The sequence below is a fragment of the Lissotriton helveticus genome, chromosome 1_1 (assembly GCF_964261635.1).
Source record: "Lissotriton helveticus chromosome 1_1, aLisHel1.1, whole genome shotgun sequence".
Lineage (NCBI taxonomy): Eukaryota > Metazoa > Chordata > Amphibia > Caudata > Salamandridae > Lissotriton > Lissotriton helveticus.
Window position 1 is genome coordinate 1,492,279,270 of NC_136057.1, and position 25,751 is coordinate 1,492,305,020.

The 25,751-nt window shown below is 46.9% G+C and overlaps 1 protein-coding gene across 2 annotated transcripts in view; it reads right to left on the reverse strand.

Annotated features, from left to right (window-relative positions):
* The window catches only part of VDR (vitamin D receptor), a 1,330,217-nt gene that overhangs the window by 631,937 nt on the left and 672,529 nt on the right, over positions 1-25,751 (reverse strand). For both annotated transcript variants that reach the window (XM_078686550.1, XM_078686559.1), the window contains one exon: positions 22,680-22,864. In XM_078686550.1, the coding sequence (XP_078542676.1) occupies positions 22,680-22,864 (185 nt within the window). The remainder of the gene's footprint in view (positions 1-22,679; positions 22,865-25,751) is intronic.

A 25,751-nucleotide genomic window follows, 5' to 3' on the forward strand; every position in this document is an offset into this window, starting at 1 on the left:
CTGGAGCTTGGCGGTGGTTCCGGCGTAGAGGGCGTTGCCGTAGTCCAGACGGCAGGTGACGAGGGCCTGGGTGACCGTCTTCCTGGTCTCGGTGGGGATCCACCGGAAGATCTTACGTAGCATGCGCAGGATGTTGAAACAAGACGAGGAAACGGCGTTGACTTGTCTGGTCATGGAGAGGGAGGAGTCCAGGATGAAGCCCAGGTTGCGTGCGTGGTCTGTTGGTTTGGGTGCGGAGCCCAGGGCGGGTGGCCACCAGGAGTCGTCCCAGGCGGAGGGCGAGGAGCCCAGGATGAGAACTTCCGTCTTGTCTGAGTTCAGTTTCAGGCGGCTAGTCATCATCCATTCGGCTACGTGTTTCATCCCTTCGTGTAGGTCGGCTCTGGCGGTGGCGGGGTCGTTGGTCAGGGAGAGGATCAGCTGTGTGTCGTCGGCGTAGGAGATGATGTTGAGGTTGTGTTGGCGTGCGATGGCCGCAAGGGGGCTCATGTAGACATTGTGAAGAGGGTGGGGCTGAGCGAGCAGCCTTGAGGAACGCCGCAGATGACTTCGGTGGCCTCTGACCTGAACGGGGGTAGGCGGACTCTCTGTGTTCTTCCAGCAAGGAAGGAGATGATCCCTTCCAGTGCCTTCTCCTGGATTCCGACGTTCCTGAGGCGTTGCACTAGGGTGCGGTGGCAGACAGTGTTGAATGCCGCGGAGAGGTCTAGGAGGATGAGGGCCGCTGTTTCTCCGTTGTCTTTGAAATTTTGACACAACGTTGGATTCGAATATGCGCATGTTTTTATATACACAACGTTGGATTTGAATACACGCGTGTCGAATACACGCGTGTTTTTAATCGAAAGCCAGAAGAGACACATAAAAATGTCAATGTTCGTTTGTTCAAAATCTTAAATCTTCGAAAGTTCTTCACCGATTGCTTTGAAATGTTGACAACTTTGGATTCGATTAAGCGCGTGTTTATATATAACACAATGTTGATTTCGAATACGCGCGTGTACAATACGCGCGTGGTTTTAATCGAAAGGTCGAACAGACGCTATTGATTGGGTTGCTGCGCAACAACTACAATGGACGCATAGAGACAATAGTCTACATAAATTAGGATGGACAATTGGTGTCAAAATGGCAGACCGGGAAGTGGGTGGAGGGAGGGGGGGAGGACTTGGTTCAGAGAGAGAGAGAGAAAAAGAGACAAAAAGAAAAAGAGAAAGAGAGAGAACGAGAGAAAGAGAGAGAAAGAGAGAAAGAGAAAGAGAGAAAGAGAGAAAGAGAGAAAGAGAGAAAGAGAGAAAGAGAGAAAGAGAGAAAGAGAGAAAGAGAGAAAGAGAGAAAGAGAGAAAGAGAGAAAGAGAAAGAGAAAGAGAGAAAGAGAGAAAGAGAAAGAGAGAAAGAGAGAGAGAAAGAGAAAGAGAGAGAAAGAGAGAGAGAGAGAGAGAGAGAGAGAGAGAGAGAGAGAGAGAAAGAGAGAGAGTGTATTTTTTTTCACTAAAAAAACATAGGTTTCAGGGACGTTATGGTTATTTTTCATTTCAACATTTCAATAACTTTATTTCGGTCACAAAGGACCATAAAATGCAGGAAAAATACATACAACGCTCAGAAATAAAAAGATAAACAGCATATATACACAAGGTATCCAATATCTAAAAACTAATTAAACATTGAGTAGTTATCGAAACATTGCATTTAGTACAATATCCTATTGACAGAGTATCTTTATGTAAATTTTCTACGTCTGTGCCACATGCCAATTAAAAAACGCAAAACAGCAAAGATAATGAGGGATGAGTGTCATACTTTAGGACTCTAAAGGCTTGAGCGCACTGTCTGAAACCTAAGTTTCTACAAATTGGTATCAACCAGCATTTCCGTGTGGCCTGATAAGCCGGGCAAAAAAAAAGGACATGTAGTTCGTCTTCAAGATTGTATTTACATGCTGGGCACACGGTATTCTCACTAGAGTCCCATTTGCTAGTAAATGCCCTAAGCGGGAGACTACCAATCCTAAATTGCATGTAGAGTTTCCTCGCCAAAGGGGGGTAAATCAGATCTAGAAAGTCCTCCTTTTTTGGTTCTATTTTTACTTGAAGAAACTCTGCTGTTAGTCTTCCCACTGTAGGGCACCTATGAAGAGACAGTAAGTTATGATGCCTAAAGTTGTGAGCCAACTCTGCCCTAGAAATCACTGGGCAAGTTGCTTCGGGAGTATCCCAAAGCTCGGGTAGGCCGATCTTGGTGCTAACTGCCTTAATATGTGAGAGCCACAGGGTTATCTTTATTCTCAGTGTTGGCCAGACCTCCAGAAATTCATTTTTATAGGAGGCTAGTTCGGGCACTGACCATAATCTTCTCCAGTACGTCAGTGGCCGAAAAGCTACTTCCTCCTCTATAGGGACTAGCCCCAAGTCCATACGTAGGGGCACACGCTGTGTGCTGACTGGAAGACCCAATAAATTCCGGATGAAGGTGTGTTCTACCTTCATGAGGTTAGATGGGCTTTGGTGTCCCCAAAGTTCCGCCCCGTACATAGAGGCCGCTCTAGCCTGTAATTTATAAATTTCTATGACCGGGGCCGCTGGCTTGAATTCAGACATTCTATGCACTTTTGAGATCCCCACCCCCACTTGAGTTAACCTAAGAGCAGCCTTAGCTGACTGGGAACCCCAGTCAAAAGGTTCGGTCAAGGTGATGCCTAGGTACTCAAAGGTCTTTACTCGCTCCAGTGGGGTTCCATTCAAAAGTGGATTAGGACAAGTCTGCCTGGGGGGATTGAAAATCATAAATTTAGTCTTTGCTAAATTTATCTCTAGCCCTCTCAATGCACAAAAGGCAGCAAAGCCATCCAAGGTACGTTGGATGTCCGTTAATGTTTTGGACAACAACAGAGTTTCGTCCGCAAACATCAACGCGGGCACCCGACCTGAGACTAGCCTCGGGGCATCGTTGTCCTTGACTCCAAGTAGGTGGTCTATGAGCTCATTTATGTAGAGACAAAATAAGGTGGAGGCCAGGACACACCCCTGGCGCACCCCCTTTTTCACTGGGAAGAGGGCTGACAATTCTCCGTGCTTCCCACACCTGACTTAAGCATAGTTGTCAGTATGGAGTCTAATTAGCACATCCAATAAATAAGTTGGTAGGCCCAGATCAAGCAATACACTCCACAGCTTATCCCTCGGCACCAGATCAAATGCTGACCGCAGGTCAACAAAGATGAGGTAGAGGCTGCCACCCTCCACACTCACCGTTTTCCAGAACAATACCTGGAGTCTAAATATCTGGTCGAGAGTCGAGATACTCATTTTCCTCTATCCTACCCTGGACTCTATCTAGGATAATCCTTCCCATCAGTTTTTGAGTGATGTCTATCAAACTGAAAGGCCTATAAGTGGACGGCAGAAGGGGACAACCTTTTTTGTGGATAGGGGCTATCTCTGCACTGCGCCAAGTGTCTGGAGGATCCATTCCCTTTAATATGGCAGTAAAAAGAACACCCAGGTATGATGCCCATATTTTCGGTTCAGACCGAAATAAATCCCCCGGGAGCTTTTCTAGGCCAGGCGCCTTGTTGGGTAAAAGTTTGACTATTGCGGCTTCAACCTCACAGGGGGTAATATCCCAGGCCCCCTCCAATCGATACTCATGGAGGAGGTCTGGGGTTAGGCTCGAGAAGCCCTCTTCGCCAGGATATGCATACAGGGCTCCAAAATGTGCTTCCCAGACAGCAGCTGCTATGTTGGGTTCTATCGCTGATCGACCCTCTCTCACCCCCGAGCTAACAATCGCCCAAAAGGATTTAGAGTCCTTTCACTTAAGTGCTGTTCTAAGATCCTCCCATCTGTTAGCTTCCCATTCTTTATTTTCCCTTTTGATAGCCTGATTATACTTGCGCCGGCATTGCTTGATGCTTGGCTTATCCTTCGCTTTAACAGCGATTAGCAGATATTCTTTTGCTTTCCGACAGTTGGCATTATACCAGGGATGAGTTATAACCGGACTTGCCTTTTTGCTTCCTTCAGGATAGAACACATCAAACAAATTAGCTGCCAACTGTTTATGAATTTCCAGCAGCCTATCCACTAATCCTGGATGCGTCACCATATCCCCCATCTCTCCCATTTCTATCAACTGTGGCAAAACCATTTGATATATGCCTGCAAGTTTATTTGGGGAACCCTGTATGTGTGGCCATTTGACTCTCCGCCTGTTGTTAGTTAGCATGAGAGGCTGTTGTACAGGGTTGCGCTCTGGTACGGGGTTAGACAGGCCCAGACTCCCTGGTTTTAGTGTCATAACCAGGGCATTGTGATCACTATCTTTTCTAGGATAAACCTGGAAATCCAGAACCCTATCCCAGGTTCTCAGTTCAACCAGAATATAATCAATTAGGGAATGTTGCCCTTCTCTATTAAAGGTTGATGAACCAGGTCTGTCTGATTTTGTCCTTCCATTGCAAGCCCTCAAAGACGATGAAAGGGTAAGAGTTTATTTGAAGAACTAACTGCGTCCATGCTCTAACTGGTACAATCTGCGGTTCAGGGATACGCCAGTACTGGTCCTCATCGGCTAAATCATCTGAGCCTGCGTTGGTAAGGGGCTCAAATTGGCAGTTAAAGTCACCACCTACTATTAGAACGACTGCTGGGTCAAGGGTCGTGATGAACTGCCTCAGTTCATCAATGGTTCTAGATTCTTGCCCACTCTGCGTAGGCCTGGAGTAAATATTAAGCAGGGCAATTTGCATGGAATCTGGGAGCGTTAGGAGGACACATTGAACATCAGGTGAATTGGTTAATATAGGATCTGCTTTAGCACCCAAGTGTGTGCCCACCCAGGTGCTTAAACCCCCCGATGGTCTACCGCTGCCCTTCGTTGTCGCCGCTATACTACAAATGGCGAAACCGCCCATCACAATCTCTTCCAGTGCCCACGTCTCCTGCATTAGGCAGACATAGCACTTTTCTTTGAACAGACCCCATTCAGGGGAAGCTAATTTGCTATTAATCCCAGCCAAATTCCAGGAGAGGATTTTAATAGTTCCCCTAGTCGCCCTAACCATTGATTCACCTTGCACCCTTGGGGAGCTGGTTTCCCAAGCAAGTGGGGCTTCACAAGGTTCTCTCTCTCGCGCGGTTTGGCCGCTTGCCCTCTAGATCTCTTTCCCGGGCCCTTCCCTTTAGCAGCGGAGTTGGGGCACAGCTGACACCCCCCTGTGTTACTGGCGGTAAAGCACCAAGCAGTGTGGCCCCATAATTTCTCCCCGTAAACCGCCCCTCAATGGCCCTGATTTCCTCCCTTGCGCGTACACCCTCCTGTTGGATAGTTGTAAGAATATGACAATCGTTTGCATCGGATCCTTCTCTAGTTGCTGGTGAGCCCTGGCTATAGTTATAAATTAGCATTTAAAACACCTTAGAAATTCACTGGAAAAAACACAGGTTTACTATAAATAGAGCCCCTGCAATGCACTGCTGATGACGTTGAACAAGTTACTTACCTTTGGTAACAATATACCTGTAAGAAACATAGGTTAGGTATAGATTCCTTGCCTTAGAATTACCCCCAGGCGTCAGACTGTATCCGGAGAATTGTTCAACAGCAGTACCACTGCACGTCGAAAGGTGGCGTCGGCCGGCTCCATGTTCGTCGTTGGCATCATGGTCGACGAATGATGTGGCGGTAGCTACTTAGACACTGCCCTCGCACGCTAATGTCTTTTCTTTTACACAAAATTCCATGCCAGAAGAGCAGACCCATGCAAGACAATGACCCTGACACTAGAAGTCAGTTCACAGAACAGGGAGGATGGGACCGCGCACGCGGTCCCTTCATCATTGACCAGAGTTCTCAAAGTGTGCGGCAGGAGCAGAGGACACCCTTCATTACCCTGACCGCAGTGACGGTCCCTTCTTAGTGGCAAAGCCCTCCCCTAGTCCTAGTGTGCGGCAGGAGCCGTACCTTTGTACTTACAGTCCCCAACAACCGCGGGTGCGGTTACCTCTTCCTCTTCTCCGTTTATTTCCACCCTTGGGGCATTGTGGATTTCTGGATAATCATCCCCCTTCAAAACAATGACCTCCACACAAATTCAGTTTGTCATGGCCGCTATGAAGTGAGTGCACCTATTGTTTTGTCCTTTCTACTTAGACAGGAATCTACTGTTACTCCATTGTGCACTTCCTTCGTCTCTTTCCTGCTTCTAAAGTCTCTCTTCACTCTTTCAGATAACGTCGCCCTCCAAGTGCTCAAAAGATCCTATATACAGATGCTGTCTGTGGTGCCCTCCTTCTCGTATGGTGATAATCCAGGACTCCCCCCTAAAGACACACCCTCTTCTACCCCCAAGGACTCTAGTGGGGTCATTCTTATCCCTTTCCCCTTGGGATCAATCGCCCATCCTGTTGTATCAGTGTGGAGGATTGGTCTGGAGGTGAGGGGGGGGGCTCTCTCTGTTTCTGTGGTTTCTGGTATTCAGGTGAGTGGGACTGTGACAAAGACTGGTTCCCCCAACCACTGATGGTGCGCTGTAACCACTGCCATCACTTTCGTGAACATCTGAGGGGCACTGGTAAGGCCAAAGGGAAGCACCGCAAACTGGTAACACTCCTGGCCTACTTTTAACCAAAGGTAATTTCTCTGGGCCTGCAAGATGTGAATATGGAAAAGTGTCTTGCAGATCCTACATGTTCATCTAGTCTCCAAGATCCAGGGCATATAATAGCTGGGCCAGCATGAGTATCTTGAATTTGTTCTTCCACAGGGAGGCGCTGAGAGATCACAGATCTAAAATAAGATGAAGGCCTCAGTTTTTTTTAGCACAAGAAAGTAGCTCAAGTAAAATGGCTGAGTAGGCATGTCCATTCAAAGAGGAGTCGTGCAGAATGCATTAGGGTTGACTCTGCTGGTGGACACCTGGACCACCAAGTTCTCAATGGAATAGGATGCTGTATCAAAAAGACAAGATTGCATGGTACCAGTCGGTGAGGAAGGATAGAAAGAGGAATTGCAGCAGTCTTGTGAAAGGGACAAAAAAGTTACTTACATTCTGCAACACACTCTCTGGTGGATACAGTATCTAACTGCAGATTCTTTCTGCTTTAGAATGCTCCCCAGGTGTCAGACTGGAGCCATAAACTTTCAAGCAATACCTATGCGTGCCAGTAAGTGGTGTTGTGCGGCTGTGAGAAGTTGGCCTGATATGTGATGTCCACTATTCTAGTGGGCACCTTGTATCAGTCCAAACAACCCTTATGGTGATGGTTGTAAAGTCAACTTTATAGACCAGCTATCCTAGTGGTAGCATGGACAAAGCAGTCTTAGGCTAAACTCAAGAGGGCATGTGAAGCCAGCTGTTTTACCATATGCAATCCCTTTAATACCAAGTGAAAGGACACCACACAGGGTGTATATCAAAATATATATGTATTTATATCTAACCCAATCCTCTGAACTCTTTATGAGGTCAGAGGCACCAGCACAATACAAGATACTTAATCAAAATACAATAAGTTGCACAAAATACAGTAATGCCCTAGGGGTACTTCGAACCATATACTAAAATAGTGGTATAAGAACCACGTCACGAACAAAGGAAAGGCCTAGGGCCTGGTGAATCGCTGGGGCTACACTGTACTACCAATGGATAGAGAGCAGGAGGCCCACGGGAATGCGCGTGCAGGGTCTTTACACGCACGCAAGTTACCATAGAGTTAGAATGGGAACGAAATGGGAATGGAAGCTAGTTCTTTTAGGACACTTCCGGATGGACTAGGGAAAAGCTACTTGAAACTAGGACACTAGGATAGTCAATACCCACAGGAGTACCGAAATACTCGCGTTACCTCACCCACAGGAAGCGGGTGCATAGGTGTCAAAGTGTGTCAGGTTTCGTCGCTGATTCCTATGGAGCCTTGGAGAAAGATGCTGCAGGCGACCAGGAGAGAAGTGTCCGGGTGGATCCAAGGGCGACGAGGATGAAGAGTACCCGAAAGCAGAGGGGACAGAGTCTGGGTCACTAGCCAGTGACCAGGATGAAACCAGGAAGGAACCAGGCGATGTCGCGAAGCAATCGGGTCATGTCGTGAAGCTTGTCTCTGCAGCCACGTGGACCAGGAGGTGTCGACGACAACCAGGAGCTGGATACGTACTGTCCCACGAAGGATCTCGCTGTCGGCGGTGTCGGCTTCCGGATTGGAGTCACAACAATCAACAAGTCTTGGCAAAGGCAACCCACGCAGAAAGGGAAGATGGCTTCCTAATCAGACCAGCAAGGTCTGATGGGATGCTCCTTTTCAGGGGAGCAAGGGCCAGTCTGGAGCAACGAGACCAGCGTTGGAAATTCAAAGGTTCGTCGTCACATAGGCCACTAGCCAACAGGCAAGTGACCGGACAGACGCGCCGAGCAGGAAAATGCGAAAGGGCCCCACGCAGAACTCGTAGAGTGTGGAGGGCTGATCTTCGGTGCAGTTGGTGCTCGGGGCTGGGGCTTCTCAATCCCCAATGCACAACTTCGAGGGTGCCTCAGAAGTTGCACGGAGAGCAAGTCGCTGGCTTTCCAAGATGGTCGGTCCCACGTCTCTCGTCGCCTCCACGGGTCTCAGCTTTGCTGTGGCTGTGGACCGGGCTGTTGGATGTCTGGAAGTCCGGGTCTTGTAAGGCTCTGTGCTCGGGCTCTGGCAGGAGCGTCGACAAAGCAAACCGTTGATCGCTTGATGGTGCCTGCTTGTGCAGTGTGGTCACTCCTTGACCACAAGGGAGATTCTTCAGTCTTCTACGTCAAGTAGGATGTCGAAGGTCCAGAGTTTCGTATCAGAGTTTCAGTCAGTATAAAATCTAAAGTCTTGGGACTCAGCTCCTACCTATATACCAAATTTAAAGGCTGGGTTACCTGCTAGGTCCCTCCTATGGGTGGGACCCAGGAAGGGGGTGGTTACACCCCTTTCCCTTTGTCCAGTTTCGTGCCAGAGCTGGGGCTGGAGTGCCCCAGCACCGGTTTGAACTGGACTATGCATGGGACACCTTGTGTGCCCCAGGCAGTGTCTCATTTCATTCAGCCCTCCCTGCCCCAATACATTATAGCCTGTCTGGGGTGGTGCTAGCACCTCCCTGTGACAGGAAACCTATTGTCCAAGCCTCCCTCGCTGGAAGGACTCCCAGCAGCAGGAGGTCAAACTTGTGTCTGTGGCAGCAGCATCCATTTTGTGATGCTGAGGTTCTGGTTAACTTTAACCGGGACTAATGGAAGTAACATGTCTTCTCCCTCTAGAAGGGTGGAATGCTACTCCTGTCGCCAGAACTGGTGAGGGGGTAGTATTCCAAAGCGTATGACACCTTACACAGCATGTTTTGATAAAGCCAAACCAGAGTTAGCATTTAACCGCGAGGTTCATAATGCACTTAAGAGTATATGGTATGGCAATATCCTAGAACAGCTCTATGGACATGGTTCCGAAAGCTGCAGACAGGCTCAGCTCATGCTAGAGCACCATCTCACATAAAACCAAGCCCTCTGCCTCCAGAATTGTTAAGGCCTGCCATAGGAGTGACATATAGGTGCATATGTGTCTAGATATAAGTTTAGACATAGGTATACTATATCTAAGCAAGGGGTGATTACACGACCTTGCCCCAGCTGAGTGATCAGCCAGTTGTGTCAGTTTGGATGGCCAGCCAGGGGTGGCAAAAGATATGCTGCAGCCCCTGGTAGGCCTTGGGTGCACCTATGCCCTGGGTACCTAAAGTACTCTGTACAGGGACTCACAAGAGTGACCCAAATCCCAATTGGTGATGTACCGAAAGTACATGGTGTGAATTTAGAGAGCAGGCCCACAGCCACATCTAAGTCGAAAACCAGTGAAGCAAAAAGCAAAAAATGGGGTGACCATAGGAAAGCAGACCCTACTCTCCTACATAACCCCCCCCCCCCCATACGCAGGGACATTAGACTAACCTTGACCAGTTGTGTCTTCATGTTCTAAGTGAAAGTACCTGGAGAGACCATCTGCATTGCCATGGTCAGTCCCTGGTCTGTGCTCCACTGTAAAGTCCATCCCCTGTAGGGAAATGGACCACCTGAGCAGTTTGGGATTCCCACCCTTCATCTGATTTAGCCACAAGAGGGGCTTATGGTCTGTGTGAATTTTGAAGTGAGTGCCAAATAAGTATGGTCTCAACTTCTTCAGGGCCCAAACCACAGCAAAGGCCTCCCTCTCAATGGCTGACCAACGTTTCTCTCTAGGGGTCAGCCTTCTGCTAATGAAAGCAATGGGCTGGTCTTGACCATCTACATTAAGTTGTGTAAGCACAGCTCCCACCCCCAACTCAGAAGCATCTGTTTGGACAATGAACTCTTTGGAGTAGTCAGGACTCTTCAAAATAGGTGCAGAGGACATGGCCTTCTTCAGGTCATCAAATGCCTTTTGACAGCTAACTGTCCACTGAACCTTTTTTGGCATCTTCTTTGAAGTCAAGTCATTAAGTGGTGTCACAATGGACCCATAGTTCTTAACAAACTTAATGTAGTAACCAGACAGGCCCAGGAAATCTCTGACCTGTGTGAGTGGTTGGAGGAGCCCAGTCCTTGATGGTCTGGATCTTACTCTCCAGTGGTTGACCCTGACCCCCACCTACAAGGTGGCCCAGGTACACAACCTTACTCTGCCCTATCTGTTGAATAAGCAGATTTTCCCTAGATATCCTCAAGCACTGCTTGGCGTTAGTCGCCTCTAATTCACTCCGTATTTATCAAATAAAGAGGCGGGCGCTGGATAACTGGAAAGCAAGAAACGGATTTATCTCTCCGGAAGAAAATACGTCAGATAGGACATGCAGAATGTCTTCTCGAGGTGCTCTAACTGCATCTCTGTGGCCTGGCTTTTTATACACATTCGTAACGTTTTATTGCAGTGTAACATTCCTGGCATTACTTTGATGCATTGTAAACCATCTTTGGAATCCCCGCTTCAGGTCCGTTCCCACACATATCAATAGTAACTGTCCCCCACCCCGGTCTCAGTAGGTGATCGCTATCGCGCAGCTGGGCATTACAGCAGGAGCTGAAATGTACCGCAATCGGTCGGATCTCATGGGGTCGTGTCATTGATTAATCCCGGCCCCTTTGATGGGAGGCGAGATCTTACTGTACGGGGGCAATAAACTGTGTCCGCAGGGGTTGGTTATGGCCTGGGATCGGATCGAACAGCCAGGTGCTGGGGAGGAGATTATCAAAGGGCCTGTTCGTGCGCAAGGGATGAAAGGGCATGTGGGTTCGGCACGGGAAGTGGCTCCGGGGCAGGGTCGCGCTGAGGATGCTTTATGACTCTAGCATTTGTGCTTGGGGGCTGCCAGCGAGCGGGGGATGATTGCGAGGTCAGGGAGACGTGTAGGTTATCGGCAATGTTACGAAATAGCCACAGTGTCTAAAATGGCTGCCGCTTACGCGCTCGCAGAGGCCCAAGTTGGACAAGATGGCGCCGTAATGTTCACATCATAATCTAATATTTAACATATCTGGCACTTTGTGGCCTTGATAGTTAGGCCTGCCTTCTGCAGGGCCTCTAAAACCTTCTTCAGGTGGGTCAGGTGATTCTCCCAGGTGGAGCTGAAGACAGCAATATCATCAAGATAAGCTGCACAAAAGTCATCCAACCCAGTGAGAACTTGGTTCACCAACCTTTGGAAAGTGGCAGACGCATTCTTCAAGCCAAAGGGCATTACCACAAATTGATAATGACCTCCTGGGGTTGAGAAAGCAGTTTTGGCCTTGGCATCCTCCGCTAACCTGATTTGCCAATAGCCAGCTGTCAAATCAAATGTGCTGAGAAATTTGGCAGAAGCCAATCTATAAATGAGCTCATCTGCTCTTGGAATTGGGTGAGCATCTGTCCTAGAGACAGCATTGAGACCTCTATAGTCCACACAGAACCTCATCTCTGTCTTACCATCTTGGGTGTGAGGTTTTGGTACAAGGACTACTGGGCTGGCCCAGGGGCTCTCTGATGGCTCAATTACTCCCAACCCAAGCATTTTCTGTACCTCAGTCTTTATACAGTCCCTGACATGTTCAGGTTGCCTGTAGATCTTACTCTTCACAGGCAGACTGTCACCAGTGTTTACCTCATGGGTGCACCAGTTAGTCTGTCTAGGTGTCAATGAAAACATATGTCTAAAGGACTGTAGAACTTGTCTGCAATCCTGTTGCTGCTGGTCAGTGAGGCTGCCAGCTAAGGCCACACCATCAACTGAACCATCATCAGGGTTCTGAGTCAACAGGTCTAGGAGAGGGTCACTCTCTTCCTCCTTTCCCTCATCTGTAGCCATGAGCAAGCCCATGTCTGCCCTGTCAACATATGCTTTGAGACTGTTGACATGGAGCACCCTGTGGAGGCTCCTAGGGGTTCCAAGGTCTACCAAGTAGGTGACCTCTCCCTTTTTCTCAACAATGGTGTGGGGTCCAGACCATTTGTCCTGGAGTTCTGCTGGGGCCACTGGCTCAAACACCCGCACCTTCTGTCCTGGCTGGTGCTCAGTCAGCACAGCCTTTTGGTCATGCCAAGCTTTTTGAAGTTCTTGGCTAGCCTCAAAGGTTTTTAGAAGCCTTCTTCATATACTCAGCCATCCTGGAGCGGAAACCAAGTACATAGTCCACTATGTCTTGTTTAGGCTTTTTGAGAGGTAACTCCCATCCTTCCTTCACCAGACATAGGGGTCCCCTTACAGGATGCCCAAACAAAAGTTCAAAAGGGCTGTAGCCAACCCCCTTTTGTGGGACCTCTCTGTAAGCAAACAGAAGGCAGGGTAGAAGGATGTCCCATCTTCACCTAAGCTTTTCATTGCACTGTGGATTGTAGGGTGTAGTGAATTTGTAATTAACACCACACTCTTTCCACATAGCAGTCAAGTACCCAGACATGAAGTTTGAACCTCTGTCTGAGACAACCTCCTTTGGAAAGTCCACTCTTGAGAAAACTCCCAGGAGGCCCTTGCCACAACAGGAGCTGTTGTGGTCCTTAGGGGAATAGCTTCTGGATACCTGGTGGCATGATCCACTACCACCAGTATAAATCTGTGCCCAGAGGCTGTTTGGGTTTCCATTGGTCCAACAATGTCAATCCCTACTCTTTCAAAGGGTACCCCCACCACAGGTAGTGGTATGAGGGAGGCCTTTGTTGTGCCACCTGATTTGCCACTGGCTTGGCAGGTCACACAGGAGCGACAAAACTCCTTAGTATCTTCTGACATATGGGGCCAGTGAAAGTGAGGGACAAGCCTGTTCAAGTCTTGTTCTGGCCTAGATGTCCTGCTAAGGGAATATCATGGGCTAAGGTAAGAAAGAAACCCCTAAAGGTCTGAGGTATGACCAACCTCCTGGAAGCACCAGGCTTGGGGTCTCTACCCTCAGAATAAAGAAGTCCTTCATCCCAATACACTTTATCGGTACCTGTAGCATTCCCAGCAGCCTCAGAAGCAGCTTGCTGTCTGAGGGCTTCAAGAGAGGGGCAGTCTAACTGTGCCTGCCTCAAGTCTGCCCTTGAAGGCTGCCTTAACCCTACTGCTCTTTCTCTTGGATGGCACTTGGTCCATAGTTTCAGGATCCAAGGCCTGTTCAGTATGGCACTTTTTGGCCTGTGACCTGGTCACAGCAAGGACATGTGCTGATATGCCTAACATCTCTGCATGAGTCCTATACTCCACTTCTGACCATACTGAGGATTCCAGATCATTGCCCAACAGACATTCAACTGGGAGGTCTGCACTTACCACAACTCTTTTGAGGCCAGTTACCGCTCCCCAGGAGAAGTTAACAACTGTCACACTATGGGCAGTAGTGACATTGCTAGCATTGGTCACCAGGTCATTATCACCCAGTACAATCTGTCCAGGGTCCACAAAGTTAGGTGTCCCCATAGTGACACTGGCACATGTGTCCCTGTAGGCCTGAGCCACTTTGTCATTTATCAAAGGTGTTTGCCTGTACTTGCCCAGAGTACTGGGACTCACAGTTGAGGACATAGCCATGTCCACATTACGGACAAGAACAGCCTGGGTTGGTATCCTGACTAAGCCAGAATCCACCTCAGTACCCATGGTTAACCCCACTATAGCCTTGGGTTGGGAACTACCACTGTTAACTGTACTAGGGGGTGCAGGTGCCTTAGGGGCTACAGTGGTAGGGGCTGTACCTTTCTTAGTGCACTCACTAAACCAGTGAGAGGCAGATTCACAATTACACCAAGGTTTCTTTGGACCTTCTTTCTTCTTCTTCTTAAAAGTTTGGGAGCCCCCTTCTTTAGAATTTTGGGGGCCTGATGAAGACTTCTGGTCTATTGGTTTCTGATCCCCACCTTTTTGGCCTGCCTTTTTCTGATCACCATCTTGGTTCTGGGGCGTCTGCTTAACCCTGGTTCTGACCCATTTGTCTGCCTTCTTTCCCAATTCTTGGGGAGAGGTCAGATCTGAGTCAATCAGGTGTTGATGCAACAACTGGTTCTGACAATAATTAAGGATTTGTTCTCTCATGATCAAATTATACAATCCTGTATAGTGCCTAACTTTACTTCCCAGCAACCAGCCTTCCAGAGCTTTAGTGGCACAATCAACAAAATCAGTCCAGTCCTGAGTCTGTGTCTTCTGGGTATCTCTGAACATCAACCTGTACTGTTCAGTGGTTAAGCCAAACCCATCAATTAGAGCACTCTTCAGGACAGTGTAATTGTTAGCATCATCATCACTAACAGTGAGGAGCTTGTCTCTTCCTTTTTCTGCAAAGGAGAGCCACAAGATTGCTGCCCACTGACTTTGGGGTACCTGCTGTACTTTGCAGGCCCTCTCCAAAGCAGTTATCCAATTGTGGATGTCATCCCCAACTTTGTAGGGGGGCACAATCTTACTCAGGTGTCTATTGTCATAGGACCTGTCTTTATCCTTAGGGATATTGCTGCCACCAGTGGAATCTAATCCACTTAACTTTTGCTCCCTTGCCAAAGCAAGTTTTGCTTGGGCTAGGGCAAGTTCTTCCTTCTCTATTCTGAGTTGGACTTCCCTCATCCTAGCCTCATGTTCTCTCCTTTGAGAGTAAGTCATTCCCCTCTAAGAACCTCTAGAGCCATTGGAGTGGTGAGAATCACCCGAGTGAGATCTCTCCCTCCTATACCTCTGGTTAAGCCCACTTGAAGGCCTGAATGGGGCTGTCCCATTCTCAGCCCAAGTTGGATTAAGTTAGCCTGGCTAAGTCTCCTGACTATAGTTTGGCTGTCTACCTCTTCCTCAGAATCTTCTTCAGCCTCCTATTCTGGGGTTGGGGAGTTATCTTCTGTGGAGGGTACACCCTCACCTGCATTATCTGAGGGGCCTGGTTTAGAGGCCTTCTCAAGGTCAGCTCTCTCTAGGAGTTCTATCAGGTGTGGGATGGTAGGGTTAGAACCCTGTTTCAATCTCCTTGAGGTACACAAGTGTCTCATCTCTTGGAAATTGAGCATGTCATATCTAGAGGGTGCCCTGGGAGAGTCACTCACCACAGGTAGAGATCCAGATGGGTCACCTTTGCCAGACATGATCTAGTGAGGTGTGGTGTGTGCACCTACCTACACTAAGTGTTTTCCTACTAAACCTCCCTAGGAGTTGTAGTCCGGGTGTGCAAGGCCCTTTGGTCTACAACAACTACGTTCAGTAGAACTTAAGTATTCTAAGTCTTGTTTTATATGTACCTATAGGTACCTGTATGATATTTCAAATGATATTGCAAAGATTACAATTGGTAAAACAACAGCAGGCTCAAATCCCAACCGCTGCACACCAATGTGAGAAGTTGGCCTGATATGTGATGTCCACTATTCTAGTGGCCACCTTGTATCGGTCTAAACAACCCTTACGGTGATGGTTGTAAAGTCAACCTTATAGACCAGCTATCCTAGTGGTAGCATGGACAAAGCAGTCTTAGGCTAAACCCAAGAGGGCATGTGAAGCCAGCTGTTTTACCATATGCAATCCCTTTAATACCAAGTGAAAGGACACCACACAGGCTGTATATCAAAATATATATGTATTTATTTCTAACACAATCCTCTGAACTCTTTATGAGGTCAGAGGCACCAGCACAATACAAGATACTTAATCAAAATACAATAAGTTGCACAAAATACAGTAAAGCCCTAGGGGCACTTCAAACCATATACTAAAATAGTGGTATAAGAACCACGTCACGAACAAAGGAAAGGCCTAGGGCCTGGAGAATCGCTGGGGCTACACTGTACTACCAATGGATAGAGAGCAGGAGGCCCACGGGATGCGCGTGCAGTGTCTTTACACGCACGCAAGTTACCATAGAGTTAGAATGGGAACGAAAGAAATGGAAGCTAGTTCTTTTAGGACACTTCCGGATGGACTAGGGAAAAGCTACTTGAAACTAGGACACTAGGATAGTCAATACCCACAGGCGTACCGAAATACTCGTGTTACCTCACCCACAGGAAGCGGGTGCATAGGTGTCAAAGTGTGTCGGGTTTCGTCGCTGATTCCTATGGAGCCTTGGAGAAAGATGCTGCAGGCGACCAGGAGAGAAGTGTCCGGGTGGATCCAAGGGCGGATCAAGGATGAAGAGTACCCGAAAGCAGAGGGGACAGAGTCTGGGTCACTAGCCAGTGACCAGGATGGAACCAGGAAGGAACCAGGCGATGTCTCAAGCAATCAGGTGATGTCGTGAAGCTTGTCTCTGCAGCCACGTGGACCAGGAGGTGTCAACGACGACCAGGAGCTGGATACGGACTGTCCCACGAAGGATCTCGCTGTCGGCGGTGTCGGCTTCCGGATTGGAGTCAACAAGCCTTGGCAAAGGCAACCCACGCAGAAAGGGAAGATGGCTTCTTAATCAGACCAGCAAGGTCTGATGGGCTGCTCCTTTTCAGGGGAGCAAGGGCCAGTCTGGAGCAACCGGACCAGCGTTGGAAATTCAAAGGTTCGTCGTCACAGAGGCCACTAGCAAACGGGCAAGTGACCGGACAGACGCATCTAGCAGGAAAATGCATAAGGGCCCCACGCAGAACTCGTGGAGTGTGGAGGGCTGATCTTCGGTGCAGTTGGTGCACGGGGCTGAGGCTTCTCAATCCCCAATGCACAACTTCGAGGGTGCTTCAGAAGTTGCACGGAAAGCAAGTCGCTGGCTTTCCAAGATGGCTGGTCCCACGTCTCTCGTCGCCTCCACGGGTCTCAGCTTTGCTGTGGATCGGGCTGTTGGATGTCTGAAAGTCCGGGTCTTGTCAGGCTCTGTGCTCGGCTCCGGCAGGAGCGTCGACAAAGCAAACCGTTGATCGCTTGATGGTGCCTGCTTGTGCAGGGTGGTCACTCCTTGACCACAAGGGAGATTCTTCAGTCTTCTACGTCGAGTAGGATGTCGAAGGTCCAGAGTTTCGTATCAGAGTTTCAGTCAGGATAAAATCTAAAGTCTTGGGACTCAGCTCCTACCTATATACCAAATTTAGGGGCTGGATTACCTGCTAGGTCCCTCCTATGGGTGGGACCCAGGAAGGGGGTGGTTACACCCCTTTCCCTTTGTCCAGTTTCGCGCCAGAGCTGGGGCTGGAGTGCCCCAGGACCGGTTTGAACTGGACTATGCATGGCACACCTTGTGTGCCCCAGGCAGTGTCTAATTTCATTCAGCCCTCCCTGCCCCAATACATTATAGCCTGTCTGGGGTGGTGCTAGCACCTCCCTGTGACAGGAAACCTATTGTCCAAGCCTCCCTCGCTGGAAGGACTCCCAGCAGCAGGAGGTCAGACTTGTGTATGTGGCAGCAGCATCCATTTTGTGATGCTGAGGCTCTGGTAAACTTTAACTGGGATTAATGGAAGTAACATGTCTTCTCCCTCTAGAAGGGTGGAATGCTATCCCCGTCGCCAGAACTGGCGAGGGGGTAGTATTCCAAAGCGTATGACACTTTACATGACATTTTTTGATAAAGCCAAACCAGAGTTAGCATTTAACCGCGAGGTTCATAATGCACTTAAGAGTATATGGTATGGCAATATCCTAGAACAGCTATAAGGACATGGTTCCGAAAGCTGCAGACAGGCTCAGCTCATGCTAGAGCACCATCTCACATAAAACCAAGCACTCTGCCTCCAGGATTGTTAAGGCCTGCCATAGGAGTGACTTATAGGTGCATATGTGTCTAGATATAAGTTTAGACATAGGTATACTATATCTAAGCAAGGAGTGATTACACAACCTTGCCCCAGCTGAGTGATGAGCCAGTTGTGTCAGTTTGGATGGCCAGCCAGGGGTGGCAAAAGATATGCTGCAGCCCCTGGTAGGCCTTGGGTGCACCTTTGCCCTGGGTACCTATAGTACTCTGTACAGGGACTCACAAGAGTGACCCAAATCCCAATTGGTGATGTACCTAAAGTACATGGTGTGAATTTAGAGAGAGAACAGCAGGGCTGTGGGTCTGATGAGCAGGCCCACAGCCACATCTAAGTCGAAAACCAGTGAAGCAAAAAGCAAAAAATGGGGTGACCATAGGAAAGCCGACCCTACTCTCCTACAGCGGCTACGCACCAATATTTTTCCACTCTTTTACTGATGAATCAAGCTGCATTTAAGCGCCACCCATGCACGCTGATGTCAGTTGCTTTCTAGGCTATCCGTATCCCTCAGAGCCCATCAGCAGATTGGCTTAGACTAGTGTGGAGATCTCTAGGCTTGGGAACCTTATTAGGTGGAAAGAAAGTCTAGTTCCCAGAAAGGGGAGAGTGGGAGACGGTGACAAATCTTTTGTTACATAGGGTATCCACCAGAAAGAGTGCTACATAAAAAGTAAATTGTTCCTCTGATAGATACTTCTAACTGCAGATTCCTCACCTTTTGAACAGATACCAAAACAGTACTTCTCAAGGGGCAGGTATGTGTACGGGCTCAAATCAAAATGTCATGAAGGACCGAGCCGGCAAGTGCTCCTCTCATAATTCCTGTCCGTACAGGTAATAGTGCTTGGTAAACACATGGAGTGACAACCATGTAGTAGGCTGGCAAATATCCAGAGCAAGCATTGAGTGTGCCAATGCTGTGAAAGCAGCCTTGGCTCTGGTGTAATGAACCCGGATGCGTTCTGGGAGCTGCTTCTTAGCCAGTGTGTACCAGATTTGAATACAGACATCAATCCAGTCCTTTTCTGCCCTGTTCTGTCCTTTCTCGCGGCAGTGAATCCAACAAAGAACTCATTGTTTGCACGTTGTTCTGTGGTATGATCAATGTAGAAGCAGAATACTCTTTTAGGATATAGCCGATGGAGTCTCTCCTCATCTTTAAAAGAGTGAGGTGCAGGGCCGGACTGGTAATTACGGGCACAGGACATTTCCACGGTGGGCCGGAGGGGTGGGGGTCAGTTTTTTGCTAGCCGGGGATGCTTGTGTCACTGGGTCCCGGTTTTGTAGCAGTGCTGCAATATCAGCCCCCTGTAAGAAAAGCAGGAGCAGTGCTTCTTGCTAGCACCCTCCACCCCCACACCCCTGCTCTCAGGGCCGGAGAGCAGCAACCTGCCAGGGATGGTTGCTGTTCCCAGTCCAGCCCTGTTGAGGTGGAGCAAAGAATGCCTGGAGGCAGATGTTTTGACTGTCGTAAAAAGGAGTTACCATTTTCAGGAGAAAGGAGGCTCAGGTTCACAACTCTAGGATTCTGGGAAAGAATGTAATGTACGGCAGATTGACAAAGGGCTTATAGCTCACTTACCCATCGCTCTGATGTTATGGTGATGAGGAGAACTTTCTTTAGAGCAAGGCTCCGCAAAGGACAGTTGTGTAATGATTCAAAGGAAAGAGACATCAGGAAAGTGAGGACTAAGTTCAGATTCCATTGAGGCATGATGAAACGTGTGGGTGGAGTCATATGCTGCAAAATGTTAAAAAAGAAACTTATCACAACAGGTGAATTAAATAAAGAGGGCTAGTTTGGCAACCACAGAAAAATCCAAAGCTGCTAAATAACCTATAACTGTGCACAATGCAAGTTCTTGTTGGCTAGGGACAACACAGAAAGCAACACTTCGGATAGTTTGACTTGAAGTGGGTCAATCTGCTTAGTACTGCACCAAATCAAGGACTTTGGAAGGGAGTTCAAATGCAATTAACTGTTACCACTCAATCTCCAGGCATGGAGATGAAGACTGTGCAGGCCTAGGTGCAGGACCCTGCCCTAGTGTTGAGACAGACAATCCTCCCAAAGCAGCAGTATGACTGGAGGACAGATGTATGTGCCCAGGAGGTCCAGGCACCACATTCTCACTGCCTAATACTGTGCCACAAGGATGACTTGGGACCAGTTGGTACTGACCTTCTTGAGAACTCTGGGCATTCGAGATAATGGAGGGAAAGCACACAGAAGTTCAAAGCTCCACTCTAGGTGGAATGCATCTCCAAGAGAAAGGTATCTTGGGAACATCAACGTGCAAAAATAAAGTTATTGTGTGTTCTAGGCAGTGGCAAATAGATTAAGCCAAGGTTCTCCCAATTCAAGGAAGAAAAATCAGCAGAATGTCCCAATATAGATGTCATTCATATCCAACTAAGCGTCAGGGGCTGGTTTAGTTTGACCTGGCGTTTAGAGATCCCACCAGGAAAACTCTGTGGGTGGTGATCCAGCCATTTCAGGAAGTGCAGTCCCTCTTGACACAGGGTCAACTAGCCAACCCCGCCCTCTTTGTTGCAGAACCATCTGGCAGTATTGCTCTTTGTGGGCATTTGAACCAACCACCTTTTGATGGATGGCAGTAACACTTTCAATGCTAAATGGATGGTCCACAGCTCCAACAGGTTAAAGTGGAGCTGGGCCTCCACCACAGACCAGATGCCTTTAATCTCCACCTCTAACAAATGGCCTCTCCAATCATGCAGAGATGCATCAGTCACTATTGTTACAGCTGTTAAGGGTAAGGAGAAGGGGCTGCTCTTGAGCCAACTGCATTCCAGTAGCAACCACTGCAGGTCTGTTGAAGTCTCCTCATAAATTCCTTAAGGCCTTTCCCTGTGATGCTGTGCCTACTGGGACTTCAGATCCCACCTGGCATGCTTGACTAGCAGGATCCAGGAGGCATCAATCTGAGTATCTTCAGAACTATCCTCACTAAGTTTCATGACAGAGGGTGAAACATCAGGATTATAACGCAAATGTCCTGGAGTCCCTGTTCCAGGGGAAAAGCATGAAACTGCACCCTGTCCAGAATGGCTGAGATGATGACTGCCTGGAATAATCGATCATCAAGGTAAGGGAAGACTTGTACCCTGCAACCACCGAAGGTGTGCGGAAACCACCTCCATCACTTTGGTGAACACCTGAGATGCACTGGTGAGGCCAAAAGTGAGCACTGCGACTAAAAATGTTCCTGGCACACTATGAACCCCAGATAGTGCCTCTGGACATGCAGGACGGTGGATGTGCAATTAAGCATTCTGAAGGTCAAATGGTACCATGCAGACTCCAAGTTTGAGGGCAAACAAGACTTGGAACGGGTAAACGTTTTGAATTTGTCCTTCCACAGAAAGGCACGGAGTGGCCGAAGGCTTAAAATAGGACCTCTTTATGGCCCCCTTGGCGAAAAGAGCTGGCACTTCCTGCTGTAAAACCACTGATAGTCCTCTGTCAGCAACTCTGATGTTGGTGGAAGGTGCAGCAGAAAGGAATGGAAGGGCATAGGCCTGCAGGACAACTTGTAGGACACAGATTTCCATAGAGACTGCTTGCCACCCTGAGAGAAAATGGCAGATCTTGCCTCCGACCAAGGCAGTGTCACGAACTGCTGCGGGGTGGGGGGGGGGGCTCTACTGTCTACATAAGGTGGTGCAGGCGGAATTTAAGGTCCCTAGAAGATTAATCTGATGTTGGAACTGCCACACTGACGCAGAAAGCCCCTAATTGTGAGCCATGGCCCTGCTCTCTTTTAAGCGCTCATAGGCAGATTTTTTTTCACCAGAAAGGTCAGATCTATGAAAAGGCACGTCCATGAATAAAGATTAGATATCCCAAGTGAAGCCTATGAACCTAATCAAGGTGTGACATCTAAGCCCCACACTAGTGCCAATCACCCGGCCCATGTAATCTATAGTACCCAACTTGAATCAGTTGGCGACAGGTGGTGCTTATATGTGGCTCCACATGCCGCTTTTTGGAGCGGGACAGCAGAAGCGCTGAGTCACGTGACACCACCTGCTGACGCTCAGGGGTACAACTTGAAAATTTCTGGATCCAGTCTGACTCCTGGAGAATATTTAAAAAGGTGAGGAAACTGTGGTTATAAGTATACTTTAGAAGGGTCAGTTACAAAGGGAATTTGGATTATCCACCCAAGCAAGATAAAACATGGATTTTACTAATGCGCCTTTGAGAAATATCACAACCTTTCACGAATGAAAATGAAATCAGAAAGTCCAAACCATCCTTAAATTATCCCCAAAAAAGGTGAGCATGCATCCATGCAGGAAAACTGATTGAATAATCAACAAGCAACTTAAATAATATATGAATAGCTATGTATAGGAACAACAAAGCATATACATTTAACATTTTCTAAAGAATACTTTCCTAGACAATACAATGTAAGATACTGCTTTTTTACTATAATATGATTTTCTGCTGCACACATCTGCTGAATGAACAACATAAAGAAATTAAGAGTGTGAAAGAAAGCATACCCTGAACTGGTTGAAATCGGAATATGTAGGATCATATGTTTTATGATGGGCTTCCAAAAGAATGTCAATTATTCTCTGCTGATCCTCAGATATTTTACGTCTTTGGGATTCTTTCAGTGCTTCCTCTTCTTTCCTTTTGGTTATCATTTCTCTTTTCCTCAAGACCTCTTCATCAGTCAAGATAACTTCAAAGAAAAAGGCAAATTAAAATGGCAAACCTCTTCCCACACACAAACCACAAATGTTCTTTTCTTACTCCCTTCAACTTTGCCTAATGTCCATTTCTGACTTTTTTTTACTTGATTTGAAAGAAACGACTTGCACTTTATGTTTAAAATACTATAACCATGTTGAAAACTGAAAACCAAAATAAAAAAAGGTCACACAAAAAATGCATTGCATTTCAAGAACGAAAAGTATGTTTTACTGGAGTAAGGGGGAGCTGGGCTTGGAGCAAAGCCCGTGCATTAAATGTTAAAAATGTTAAAACAGTGATTCCGTATTCAAGTGAAATGATCTTATCATAACTAATATTTATTGCATTTTTTTCCTCTACACATTATTTTTTAAAATCATCATAAAATGTCCCCTATTTCATACCTATGCAAGAATAGTTTTAAGAAATGCATCTGACATGTGCCCACATCATCATAAACACCAGTTTGAAGTATGTTGAATGCTTAAAATGATGATTCTGAAATGAACCTTTATAGCAAGCAGAGCGGTTAAAAGTAAGTGAACGATAAAATTATTAAGATAATGCTTTCAAACTAGTATCCAAAAACATGACAAAGTTGCTCACTGTTAGGGAAACCATCTGACAGAATATAGTGGTCTTTTCTTAAAAAGTGGTTTCAGAAGTCCAGTAAGAAAATTAATAGATGAAGTGCTTATTGAGCAGGGTTTTGAAAAAAGAAGTGCACACAATAAGGAGCTATAGAGGGAAGAGAACCAACCAGGTCGCCCTCCACTCAAAAATCAATCAAAATACATAAAGACCTGGTCTATAAGGCGCCTCTCTTAAAGCCAAACAATATAAAGCGGAGGTAGGGATTCTTAAAATTTAATTCCCATATATGCCTCTCTTTTCCATAACGAGGTAGTAACCAACCGCTTTTTTGCCTTAAATTTAAAGTAAAAACCGTTTTGACAGATGGCAGTCACCACGTTTTTTCACCCCTGACCAACATACAGGAGGATTAGTGAAAGGTGCATAAAGTTCTAAACATCACAATAAAAAAAACAGAAAAAGATCAGAACAAATTTAAAAAGGCAAGATGCCCCCTCGCGTGCGCACCACCAATCGAGCTCTCTGGTTGGTACTCACCAGCTGTGCCCACTTTTATCATCATCGGTAGTCATCTTGTCTTGAAAAATAATAAATATAGTGCCCAAATCAAAAATGATAGGTGCTGTGGAGTGAAGTGAAAAGATCACATCCCACGATGCAACCATGTGAAGTTAAAATTGAAATAAGTTGCACTTACTCAAGACCAACTTTATTATTCACGTGTGCACTTATTCAAATTCAAATTGGTTGCTTGTCATGCATACCGCTTTATACTGCGCCAACATGTTTCATTGCCACAATGATTTTAGGGCAATTTCTTCAGGGCAAACAAAGTCGCCTAGCACCAGTACTGGACACTTAAATAACTTTTTCCGGGGACTGCCAAATGTAAAAACAGAGAAAGCACAAATCCCATTACTCTCAACTCTTCCTTTCAGGCAAAGAAACTTTTATACATTCATCTCAACTATAGAGTTTGTATTTACCCTAAATGAGCCACCGTTCTGCGTACCAGCTCTTTCTTTTTAGGTCACACAAGAGGCTCTGACTGTGAGTCCTCTCGGTGGATTAAACATTCAGCTGTAATTTCAATCTGCAAAATGATGAGTATATCATTATTGAAAAATTGACCCAAAGATTCACCCTTCGCACACGGGTCCCTCTCGTATGCGGAATTAAGAACAATGACCCCCATTGGTATGTGATCATGATCTACTAGTCACGCAGTCCCAATTTTAAAACACTGTTAAAAAAAGGGATCTTGCACTCTACATTACTTTTAGAAAAATCAGAGTTTCCAGCGTGCCACCGCTTATCGAGATACAGCCACTACTCTCATCTTTCGTTGTTATTTAATGCCCTCATTCTGCCTCTAACTCCACCTTACTGCCCGGGAACTCACGGAGTGCTTCCTCTCATCCGTTTGTTTCTCCCGACCGAACGCCTCGTATTTGAACTTCCGAGAGGCTGTCCGGTCACGTGGGGAGACAGAGAAGCATGGGCGCCATCCTAGAACAGGATTTACGGCCACAAACACAATCTTGTTCTATAGCACGGATACAAAGCATGGGCATTTTCGTGTATACTCCTTCTGTGCTCACAGTACCTGATTGAATTCATACTTTCTAAGCACATAAAGGACCCCATAAACATATAGAAATGTTATTTCTTTTTATTATTTGTATTCTCTTCTCTCTTTCTCGCTATTGAAAGCTGTGTCAAAAAAAGCTTTTTATCAAAGACCTTTAACAAACAAACACCTGCGGGCTCTCTCATAATCAGAACTCCCAAAAAAGTGAAAACATTTTCCTATTCTCTACTTCCTTCTATCAGGTTGTTTTGCAATGTACTACATAAACAAAGTAAGTGGGGCCAACCCAAACAAAATGACTCCCATATTGTTTTTTAATTGGAACACACATTTTCCTCACTCTCCTTTATCATATTGAACAAATTCAATGTACTCCTCATAATGACAATATGTTATCAGAAAGTCCCTAACCGCACACAACGCATAAGCACAGCTCAATATCATAACTTTGTGCAGTCTAAACTTGACTTTATTCCATTCTATAAAATCATTAAGCCCAATCTGGTCACTTTTCTCTTGAAAAATCCAGCGTGCTTCTTTTAAGGCCAGCAGTCCCTCGATATTCTGTGGAACTCCCACCGCTTTTTCTAGTACTACCCAAGTAAATGTATGTTTTTGCTCGTAACAGTGTTGTACTAGTTTAGTAGTTAACATTCCTGTCCTGATCGTGCTCAAATGTTCCTGCACTCTG